At 26.6% G+C, this 12,597-nt stretch overlaps 3 protein-coding genes across 3 annotated transcripts; 2 read left to right on the forward strand and 1 right to left on the reverse strand.

Annotated features, from left to right (window-relative positions):
- Positions 1-3,397: 3,397 nt before the first annotated feature.
- OCT59_008488 (uncharacterized protein) lies at positions 3,398-4,276 on the reverse strand (the record flags this gene model as incomplete). Its single annotated transcript, XM_025328323.2, has 3 exons — positions 3,398-3,417; positions 3,691-4,126; positions 4,217-4,276. 3 exons carry the CDS (start codon positions 4,274-4,276, stop codon positions 3,398-3,400), a joined length of 516 nt encoding a protein of 171 aa, XP_025167107.2.
- A 2,741-nt stretch (positions 4,277-7,017) lies between these two features.
- Positions 7,018-8,345, forward strand: OCT59_008489 (uncharacterized protein; the record flags this gene model as incomplete). The annotated part of the gene is made up of 6 exons (XM_066142509.1): positions 7,018-7,340; positions 7,511-7,554; positions 7,652-7,815; positions 7,894-8,079; positions 8,145-8,174; positions 8,259-8,345. 6 exons carry the CDS (start codon positions 7,018-7,020, stop codon positions 8,343-8,345), a joined length of 834 nt encoding a protein of 277 aa, XP_065999384.1.
- A 23-nt stretch (positions 8,346-8,368) lies between these two features.
- On the forward strand, positions 8,369-8,728 carry OCT59_008490 (uncharacterized protein; the record flags this gene model as incomplete). The annotated part of the gene is made up of 1 exon (XM_066142510.1): positions 8,369-8,728. One exon carries the CDS (start codon positions 8,369-8,371, stop codon positions 8,726-8,728), a length of 360 nt encoding a protein of 119 aa, XP_065999385.1.
- Between the last annotated feature and the right edge of the window lie 3,869 nt (positions 8,729-12,597).

The following is a 12,597-nucleotide window of genomic DNA, read 5'->3' on the forward strand; positions in this document are numbered from 1 at the left end:
TTTTATAAATCATGCATTCATGTGTAACCAAAAAAATCGTTTTTTTAAATTATATTGACGCCGAAAAACTTTCCCGAATTTAAACGTCTCGTTACTCTCTCGTATGATGATCGACAAATAAATCTCTGATTATCAAAAATGACTTCAAACTCTTTCAAATGAAGAACTTTTACACCAATACAGTATTACATAATTTGTTGTACAAATATTTAAAAAAAAGTTCTACGAACGACTGACGGACATATAAAAATATAAAGATATTGATTTATTAATTTAGATTATGGATTATAGATTATCAATTTCCTCAAAAATCTTACATAAAAGATTTTAATATTCCGTCATTTTCTACAATCCATCTGAGTATCTGATAATATTGTAATTATAATTTTACTAAATATATCACTATATAATCTAATATATAATAATTATAATAATGAAATTATTATTATTATTTCTTTATTTAATTTTGCTGCACAAATTTTATTCAAAAAAATTCCTATTAGAAAATTGTGTACCGAAAAATCAATTATTTACATTTTAAGAATTTTAAGAACTTCCATATTTGGTTCCTCCATTTAGAACAATATTTGTACTACCTTTACTTGGGTTTACCAAATATCTATATCTATAAATAAATATGCAGAAATTAAAAATGAGAAATTGTTTTAAATCCTAAAATATAATTTTCGGTACATTACACAAAAAGTTTTTTGAAAAAGATTTCGGAAATTTTCCAAAAAGATCTAAAGATTACGGAAATTCCTTTTTTTTTTGCATCGGAACATGTGACCGTACATATTTAGATACGTTGATGCGAATTTCTTTAGAAAGGCCAGAAAGTTCAAAAGTTCGATTACAATCGTGCATATACTATTTGAATAATTACTCATAAAAAAGAAAATAGTGAATCGACTTATCAGTCAAAGACGTTTTAATTTTTAATGGATTTGCGTACAAAAAATAATCATGTGATTACTTACGAGTGGTTTTAGTTAACTAATTTTATTTTTATAACAGTGTTTATAATTCTTTCATCGAAAAGCTTTATGTAAATGAGAGCATGTGATACGCGCAGTTGTATTACGCGGAAATTTTTCATCCGAAAGTCTACGTTGTACAAGTTCTGTTTAAAACCTCTTTAAAAATCGTAGAAAATTATTTTTTCATCAAGAAGTTACTATTTCGAGTTGGATCAATCAACATCCAACATCTACACTATAAATTCACAAGCAAATTCCTTAGCACAAAATTTCAGATTAGTAAACTTCTTATACACTTTTCAACACTTATTTGAAATATGTACAGTACTTTTAACATGCTTCAGGATAAATTTCTCAAACAAATCAACTCACGAGGTTCTCTTATCAACAAATTAACTGTAGTACGCACATTTATTTTTAGTTCACTTATAAAAATTTGATTTTATTTTGGTATTTTTATACTACCCTGTAATTAATAGTTACTCGGCACGAAGTGCCGAGTAATTCTACTTTGCCTACCACCTTGTAAGGTCGCCAATAATAATGTCCTATTATCATCACCCACAATGATAGTTTGGGAAAAAATAAAATTCTTAGCTACCAATCAAATATACTGTACAATTGTTGGAACAAAAACATAAAAAAGACGACTTTTCTTTACCGTACCAGAATCTCGTATCAAATTTTATACCAAGCTCGCCAACACAAGACATTAGTAGCGAGTACAAAAACAAAACTAGCACGAAGTGAGCGAAAATTACGACTAAATCAAAACCAATTTCAATAGACGCAACAATAATTCTCATCAGGTTTGAAATGATAACTCTCCTTTAATCAGGGCATGCTCAAAACACCGCATCCTTAAAAAAAAACATCCTAAATTTTCTCGTTACAACCTAAACCGGTAAAGCAACACATCTCGCTTTTAAACAACTCACTTCCACTCCTCCTAAACTCGTCATCAAGTCTAACCTAACTCTGAAGGATGGAACTAGTATTTACCATTTAAACATTTACTTCCTTTCATCTCATATATGCTCGTTAAGGTAAAACATTAATTAATCCCGAGAGTGATGAGTGGAGTTGCTAGCTGCTACATCAATATATGAAAAAACCAACGGCCAATGGATTATGTTGCTAATTAACCAACACTCGTAACAGGGTTATTTCACTTGCTGTTGAAGTACAAGTGTTAGGAGTGCAATATCATTTGCAAGAAGGTGAACCTCAATCTTTTAACTTTCTTTCAAGACAAATTCCATTCTCATCAAAAGCAAAACAATCCGTCAATAGGATCCACAATATGGATATCAATGATTTCATCTCTGATCATGTTGGAGAATGGTTTTATAAACTTTTCCCTGCTTCAAGAATTCACTCGCATAAAAATACTTAGAAATTGTTCTTTCTCTATAAGGAATTAGAAATTTCCAAGAAACGACACCACTCGAAGGAACCTGAGACGCAATAATTATACTAATGTCACCTGATCATAGATCACGTGCACCTTTGTCAGTTCTCACTGCGAGACTGACTCCCAAGTCCCAACAAACCATCAGGACTCGGCAAGTTTACCAGCTACAATTCTTTTATTTTTTAATTCGCTCTTTTCGGATTGACTTTTGTTTCCGTTAGTATGTACCAGGTATCACAATCGCAAATAGGGTAGATTGTTCTGCACCTTTCAGCTTGTACGTGTAGGGTTGATTTATTTACAAAGAATTAAGCAGACAAATTAATTTTTTTTATATTTGTTGCCATTTAATTTTAATCCTCCACACTTTCGTACTATCATAGCGATATAGTTTTGGGTAGTTTTCTTTTCATATAGGAAAAATTTAAACTATCATTTTTCCCATTTGCTAACGCTAATGAAAAAAAAAAAAGATGACGAAACTTTTAATGATAATTAACAGTATATGGCTTCTTTAACAAAAAAATCTGGTTTTGATATACTGTATTACAAATAAATAAATTGTCAAGGTTAAACTAAAAGAAAAATTTTAAAATTAGATAAAAATATTCTACGCCAAAAAAAAAAAAAAAAAAATTTTTTTAAACATTTATTTTGTTTTCTTTTACCTATTTATGTTATATAAATAAAGTTTTATATTGATTTCGTTTTTAAATAAATCGTCATAAAAAAGATTTTCTTTTTCCCATGATTATGTGATGACATTTTCGATATTTTAATAGTCCAATACTTGCATGTATTTGATGTCCGTAAGAAGTATAATTCTGGTAGAAATTACACAAATATGCCAATGTTGACTGGCATTACATAACACGTGGCATTGAAATTATTTGTATGAATTTTATGAACTAACCCTCATTCCTTTCTCAAATTTTAGATGAGAATACTATTCCATGGATAATATTTTTATTCAAAAAAGCGAGTAAATGCATTTTTATTAATCTTATTGAATTTTACTTAGGCCTTTAATTTAATCATTTATTTATTTAATAAATTTAATAAGATTCAAATAAAATAAATATTAAACGTTCGAATAGTAAATATATAAATAAATAAAAATATATATATTATATTTTTAAAATTTTCTTGATTTAATCTTAACAATTAATTCTTTACAAGTTGTAAATAAACCAGATTCATATTTAAGAGGAGAATTAATATCAGCCAATTCAATATCATATTTTCTATAAATTAAAGCTAATAAACATTTTAATTCTATCATAGCTAATTTTCTACCAGGACAAATTCTAATACCACCACCAAATATAGTAAAAGAATTTTTTATATGTTGTTTTTCAAGTAAATAATTATTATTATGATTTTCATCAATTTTATAAAATCTATAAGGATCAAATTTTTCAGGATTAGTCCAATAATCTTTAGACATCATTATTTCTGAATAAAGTATATGAAAAGAAGTTCCTTCAGGCCAATTAAAACCTCCAACTTCATCTTTTTCAACATTTATACGACCTATAAAAAAAGTTATAGGAGAATGACGATATACTTCTTTAATAACTGCATCACAATAATATAATTTTTCAATATTATTATAATTTATAGGTTTCGTTAAATCATTTCCAAGAACTTCATCTAATTCTTGACGTAATCGTTGTTTCACTTCAGGATAATGACCAAGATAATATACGACAAAGCAAAGCAAATTTGCCGTCTAATAATTTTATAATTTTTTTTAAAAAATAAGAATATGTTAAAAAATTTTATAAATTTTTATTAAATAAACAAAATTTTTTTTACTCACAGTATCAGTTCCTCCATTAATGGCATCGAGTATATTACCAAAAATCTCTTTATCAGTCATCGGTCTTAATAAATCGACATCACCATGTTTTGTGGAATTAATATCACGTGACGTATTTGCGGTTATAAAAGATGTCAACATATCATGACGAAGAGGTTGATCTAATGGTGTATTTTCAATTTCAATCTTTCTTTCTTTAATAATATTACTTATTCTTTCAAATAAATAATCCCTATTTTTTAAGAAACCATTAATTTTTCCACGAATGAAAGGAACATAACGTCTCATAAATTTATTAAAAATAACAAAATAAATTAAACCATCAACTAAAGTTTCAATTGAATGAATAAAATCTTCAGAATCTTTAATTTTTTTATTTTCATTTTCACTTAAATTAATAAAATTTTCAGGAATAAGAGAATTATAATAACAAGCAATAGAATTATTTTTTTTTCCAGTTGAAATTTTAAAAATGATTTCATTTGTAAATCTAAGCATCCATTTTATAAAATCCAATTCATAATCTTCACCAAGTTTATTCCAATAAAATTCCATTTCATTCCATAATTCATTAGTCCATTCAATAGATTGATGATTAAAACTTGGAGTCATCATTGCTTGACTAAAAAATTGACGATTATATTTCCAAGATTTATGATCATTATTATTAACTAAACCTGTACCAATATAACCATATTCTGTAAGACCTTCTGTAATATGAAATCTAAAAGGATATTTAGTTTTTGTTGTAGGTATATTCATATTTTCAATAAATTCTGTTCTACATAATATTATAGAACGTTGTCCTACAAAATTTATTTCAAATATATCTCCATATTTTTTATGCATTAATTTCAACCAATCATTATATTCATATCCAATTTTTTGATGAACGTTACCAAGAAAAGGAATTGGGAATGGACCAGGTAAAGGATTTAATCGAGTAAAATATCGATAATAATAATGAGTTACATAAATAATTATAAAAGTTATTAAAAGATAAAATATATCATAAATTCCAAACGATAAAATAATTGTGGATATCATTTTTTTAACAGTGTGGTAAAAAAAAAATTAAAACCTTTGGTAAACGCACTTTTTTTTATATACTGTATATATATATAATATGTAGTCATAATTTTGTAAAATAAAAAAAGATTAAATGATTTACATCTATTATTTCAGTATTTAACATTCTAAAACTCCAAAACATGTATCATCCTTTTTTTGACCAACAAACAATAATGCGATGATCGTTAAATACTTAAACATTTTGATATTAAATATGATGATGATCATGCAATGTTAATTTCCCTTGAGAAATTTAAGATAAATGAATACTCTTTTTGATGAAAGTTTTATCCATGAGGGCGTAAAATTATTAAATGTTGTTTGGATTATTGTGAAAAACAATGTTATTAAAAAAAGTTAAGTGTATGTAATACATTTGTTCTGTTTTTCTTTAATTATTAAAAAAAATAATTGTTATACAGGAATTTTGGAAGGTTAAACTATTAATATATCAAACACGAAACTTAAAAAGGAAAAAGGGCAAAAAATCTTTATACTATAAATAGAAATTATAATTTTCTTGGTAAATTAAAAATATTTGTGTCAGAAAACATTGGAACTGAGTTTAACCTTAAACCGGTTTAATGACTAATATGACTAATTCTGGCCGGTATTAAAATTCTAACCATCCGGAATTATAAATGGAAATAGTAGATTATTAATTCGAAACAGCGCACGCTAAACAAATTCTTATACGTATAGTCAAAGCGGCGAAAAATTTTTATTTGTAAACGGTCTTTATTAATTTTTATAAATGGTAGGGTGATTGCCTAATCGACAATGAGTTTAAAAAATTTTATAAAAAATTAAATAATTTATATTATCTATTCTAAATCAAAAAAAAATTGTGGATATTTAAATTACCCTCTGTATAAATTACCTTGAATTGTGTAATATGAAACCTGATTGGATGTCGAGGTCATGTGCACGTTCCGACTGCCGGTTATGATAGGAATTTTTTTGTAATGATAATGGAAAAAGTTAAGTTTTTATCACTATTCATCATATTTTTTTTTCAGTATGATGCAGTAAAATTTTTTTTTTAGTTTTGGTTAAACCAAATTTATTTATTTTTTCTTATTAAACCGAAAAAATTTTTTTTTTGGTTTTTTTTTTAACGGTTAAACCGTGATATACGGGTTAACCAAAATTAAAATTTTATTTTCTTTCCTTTTTTACGGTTTCTGGTTATTTTTTATTTTTTCTCTTTTCCGGTTTTGAAAACAGAATTCAATTATGTTTTAAACCCGGATTTTTTATAATATTATTTTTCCTTCCTTCCGGTTCTTTTAAGACCAGTTTTTTTTAATATTTTTTTTTTTTCCTTTCACGGTTTTTTAAACGAGATTTTTGTTTTAATTTTTTTTTCTTTTTTCTTATCCCCTTTAGGTTTTGAATCAGTGATCGCAACTTTGGGACAACATATTTATTTTATAAATTCAAATAGAAACATGTAGATCCGATCTGCCCCAATTTGAAATTGGGGCAACTTCATTTTGCCCGAAATTGAAATTTCAATTTTGGGCAATCCAACTTGAAATTTCGAAATGGGGCACAGACATTTTATTGCCCAAAATTTTGATTTTTGATCATGTGACTTATATGATCATCAAAAATCATTGGCTTTCAATTTGTTTGTGAAACAAACTAATCTCTTTTTTTATCAATCTTTTTTTTTCGCGTCTCTGACGTCTCTCCACCCTAAAATTTTTTTAAAAAATTTTTTTATCATGGAAACAGAAGAATTTTCTTTTATTAGTAAAGATACTTTTAATAAAATTATTGATAAATTTATACAAAACAGTAAATCTAAAACATCCGAAAAGCAATTTATAAATAGACGCCTTTATGATGAAATAAAAACAGTTCTTTTAGATCCTGTTTCTACATTACGGGATGCAGACTTTCGTTATTGGTGTAGAAAGAATTTCATTTTATTAAATACTGGAGGTGATTCTATTGTATGTAAAAATAATAATAAAAGAACAAAAGCAGCTTTAGATAAAGAAGGTAAATCTGCTGATTTTTTACCAATATTAGTCTTAGAAGAAATGTATAAAACAATTTGTTTGGAACATGTACAAAATGTTCATTGTGGACAAAAAAATTTGTATAAAAAATTAAGAAGCAAATGGTATGGGGTAAAAAAGAAAATTATAGAGGAGTTTGTGAATCATTGTGAAATATGTGTACCACGCAGAACTATGTCCAAATCCACCTTAGCAGCAAGACCTATAGTTGCAAAAAGATTTCTTTCGAGAGTACAGGTAATTTTAATGTTTGATTTTTAGCTTAACAAAGATTCTGATATATTTAATGAAGATTCTGATGATTCTAACGAAGATTCTGATGATTTTAACGAAGATGCTAATAATTTTAATGAAAATTCTGATGATTTTAACGAAGATTCTAATAATCTTACTGAAGATTCTGATGATCTTAACGAAGATTCTGATGATTTTGATGAAAATTCTGAAGATTTTAGCGATCTTAATAGCAATTTTAACAAAAATAAAAATATTAAGAAGGTAAACAAAAAAGTTATATTCTTGATTAAATTTTTCATTTATTTTAATAAACTTTTTTTTCAATTTGTACTAATAAAGCAACCTAAACCTAAGCGAGTATCTAATGTTGATTCAAGTACATTATTTCAATTAAAACCTCCACAAATTAATAATATCACTTGGGAAGAAATTAATGCATCATGGGAAGGTATGTTTGGATATAGTAATAAATTAAGATTAGGCGTAATGAAAAGAGACATCTTAGCATATTTACGTGATTTAAAAGTAATGCGCGAAACAAACTCATTTGATAATATTTTATTAAATATTTGGGAAAAAAATTCAACAAGTGGCTTGATGAACTAGATAATGTACAAAATGTGAGTTGTAATAATTTCTATTTTTTAATTATTATATTTAATTTATATTTAATTAATTATTTTTATTTATTGTTATTTTTTTAGTCTGAAACAATGAAGCTTCAACATCTTCAACATCACATAAAGAAACTATATCATCTCATGATTATATTCGCGATGATGCAAAAATGAATAACTAAAAATATAGAGATGACATGAAAATATTAATGGAGAAAAAAGTTAAAAAGAAAGATATATTTAAGGTTGGTGATATTGTTAATCTTAAAATTCCAAAGGCAGATAAAGGAAAATTAGGACGCAGTCATTTACCTTGTAAGATTTTAAAAGTTAAACCTAAAGGCTTTTACAATTTGGGATGTTTTGCAGGAACATTAAATGTAAACTATAAAGGAAATTGTTTGGAATCAACTGAATTAACTTCAATGGCTGAATTAACAAATATTCCAAACAAGGTAGTAACTGTTACAGAAGCAGTTAGATTACAAAGTAAAGTAAATTCAGTTAAATGCAAATGCCCTAATACAAATTGTAGTACTAATGAAATGTGCATGTAAGAAATTAAATTTGTCTTGTAATATTAGATGTCATCCTGGTAAAACATGTCATAATCCTTCTTTATAATAATTAAAATGATATTATAATTTGTTTATTTTGGAATTTTAATAAAGTTTTCTATTGCAAAAATTTAAGATAAATTTTATGACAACTAAAATATAAAATAAAAGATTCAAATGTTAAATAATTAAGTGATTAAAAAAAATTAATTAAAAAATTACAACAATATAAATAAATGTATAGAGTGAAATTAAGATTTTTAATTTTATAGAAAAATAATAGCTAACTTAAAGTCTTACTATATTAGCCTTAATTTAAATTTGGGGCAAATATAGTTATCAGGACTATGGTGCCCCAAGTTAACTATTGCCCAAATTTTAAATTGGAGCAAATTAAAATATCGGGCCTATGGTGCCCCAAGTTAACTATTGCCCAAATTTTAAATTGGGGCAAATATAGATATCAGGCCTTTGGTGCCCCAAGTTAACAATTGCCCAAATTTTAAATTGGGGCAAATTAAAATATCGGGCCTATGGTGCCCCAAGTTAACTATTGCCCAAATTTTAAATTGGAGCAAATTAAAATATCGGGCCTGTGGTGCCCCAAGTTAACTATTGCCCAAATTTTAAATTGGGGCAAATATAGATATCAGGCCTTTGGTGCCCCAAGTTAACTATTGCCCAAATTTTAAATTGGGGCAAATTAAAATATCGGGCCTATGGTGCCCCAAGTTAACTATTGCCCAAATTTTAAATTGGGGCAAATATAGATATCAGGCCTTTGGTGCCCCAAGTTAACTATTGCCCAAATTTTAAATTGGGGCAAATTGAGATATCGGGACTATGGTGCCCCAAGTTAACTATTGCCCAAATTTTAAATTTGGGCAAATTGAAATATTGGCCCTGTGGTGCCCCAAGTTAACTATTGCCCAAATTTTAAATTGGGGCAAATCGAGATATTGGGCCTGTGGTGCCCCAAGTTGACCATCACCCCAATTTAAAATTTGAGCAATAGTTAACTTGGGGCACCACAGGCTTAATATCTCAATTTGCCCCAATTTAAAATTTGGGCAATAAAATTGTATTGCCCCGATTTGAAATTTTAAGTTTGATCGCCCCAAATTGAAATTTTGATTTGGGGCAGATCATCAACTTGGGGCACAACATATGTTGTTTTATTTAAATTTTAAATTATATAATACTTGATACTTATTTTAATATTGATCCTTTTTTACTGTTTATTTTTTCAATTATAATTTTCTATTTTTGGTTTAATTTGTTTTTTAATCTTTTTTTTTTTGTTATTAGTTATATTATTATTATTATACATTTTGTAACCAAGGGCCCTAATCGATTAATAATCGATTAATATTAAAATATTAAAAATTTTTTTTTTACCGCAAATTGCGCCAAATTGTTTTTGAAAGCCTTATTTATTATTATTATCATTAAAAAATTAATACAAATTCGTCCAAGTTCGGAGAACATTTGACCAAAAATTCACAGCTCTGGATAATTTGACCAGAATTATGGTTTGATAATTTTAATCGATTAACCGATTTTTGAGATACCTAACCGTCTTAAACGATTCTAAACTCTATGCTGTAATGCCGTAATATACCTAGTAAATTTATTAATTGTGGGCGCAGTATTATATTTAGAATTAGTGTAACGTCCGCGATGACGTTAAACTAATGAATTATTAAGTCAAGTGATAGGAAGGTCAGGTGATTAATTTGCAGATCATTTTAGTTATGATGTCAAATAGAGAGTCATAGTTTGTGACTAAGGAATTAACAGAAATGAGGCACCAAAACAACATAAATACGCGATGGTGATCGGACCTCCCCAAAAATTAAGTTACGAATTTCGAATAATGGTTAAGTATTATAATTTACCCTTAGAATAGTAATAATTCGATTCTTTTAGCATTTTTCTTATGATGAAAAATTGCCACATTAATTAAATTAATGGTATTAAAGGATACTGATATGGGGAAACTATCACAGTTTAAAATTTTGATATAAATATTTAATTATTATTTAACATTATTAAACCAAGCATATTATCGTATTTATTTATATTATTTATACTTTTTTTGTTGCTATTTATTTTATTGTAATCTTTTTTTTTGTTGTCTATCCTCTAAGTTATAGCAAATTTTTTAAAATATTTAAAGTCTATAGCAATCCTATTGCAGCACAGTTATAATATATGTCGATCAGGCAATTATCACATCATGATCACTGTGATAGTGACATGTTTCCATTACGTCACATATATACTTTGTATGCTTTCTTAACTTGACCAGCTCGGCATGCCATACAACCTAACCATAAAAATTGTTGTAACAATAATTAACTATTTATCAGCCATATCACATACGTCCTGCCCTTTTTCGCACAAGCTTTTTTGATGATTACTGTATATTAGCTTGTTACAAAAAATTAATATTTCATTCAAAAAAAAAAAATTTTTAAGCCGTTTAAGCTGTTTAAATAATAGTGCTATTCTCTTGGAAACGTGTGAAATATTTAAAGAACAATTTAAAACTGGACTAGTAGAAATGGAAAAATTGATAATTTCATTCAAGAAATGCAATTAAAAATTAATTACTATGCCGATGATATATATGAATGAATACTATATATAATGAAATTAAAGAAACAGGCAAAACCGGTTTTATGACATTGTATTCAGTATAACGAGATAATCATGTATTTTTCCTAAAAAAATTTCCTAATTCTTAGGAATTTTAACACAATCCTAAATTACCCCTGAGAATCACCTTTTTGGAATGAAACTGTGGCTTACGAGCATATCGTTGAATATTTGAAGAAAGTGGAGCGGCAGAATGTTGACAGTATTTTCTTTTTATAAAAAAAAAACTATGAAACCTATAAATAATAATAACCATTGATATGATTAAATTATCATTATTGACAATCTAAAGAAAAAATGATTTGACGCGACAATCGCGACATGGTTTTATTTATTGAATTTTTACGTACAAGCCACAGGTTTCATTCCAAAAAGGGTGATTCTCAGGGGTAAAAAATTTAATTTAGGACTGTCCCCCTTTTTTTTGTAGTTTATTTCTTTGGGGTTTGTTCTTTATTCTATTTAGTTGCTTGGTCTTCTTTTGCCCTATGAAAAAAGTCTGTGTGATTTTTGTTGAAAAATCATTGAATTAAATTCACTACGATTTCTGTATATTTGACCATACAATAATTGTGCTAAAAATTGCAATAAATCACACAATTATTGCATGGTAATTCATTCAATAATTATCCTATTTTTGACCTGAATTTATACAATTATTGTGTGATTTTTGAGCCAAATTTTAGGCCATATTTTAGGAATTATAGGTTAAATTTTACAGTAATAACAGGCAATTTATAAAGTGAAATTATGAATTTTTATTGACTTAAAATATAAAAAATATACACAATATTTCATAAATAAAATACTAAATTTGATATAATCATAAATATAAAAATTTGTAAGAAAATAAAATAAAATAAAGTATGTTAGTCACATGAAAGTAAATTAGTAGTATTAAAGAAGAAAGTAAATTATTAGTGTAAGTAAATTATTAGTATTAAATAAAAAAGTATGAAGTTAGTGAAGAAAGCAAATTAGTAGTGTTAAAAAGTAAATTATTAGTGTTAGTAATATAAAGTTTGAAGTTAGTGAAGAAAGAAAATTAGTAGTGTTAAAAAGTAAATTATTGTAATAAAAAAAAAGTATGAAGTTAGTGAAGAAAGCAAGTTAGTAACATTAAAATGTAAAAAGTTAGGAAAATAAAAAGATAAAGAACACAAGTTTTTCTTACCTGATATTTTAAAAGAAAGTTGAAGAAAAGTTAA

The sequence above is a fragment of the Rhizophagus irregularis genome, chromosome 16 (assembly GCF_026210795.1).
Source record: "Rhizophagus irregularis chromosome 16, complete sequence".
NCBI lineage: Eukaryota > Fungi > Glomeromycota > Glomeromycetes > Glomerales > Glomeraceae > Rhizophagus > Rhizophagus irregularis.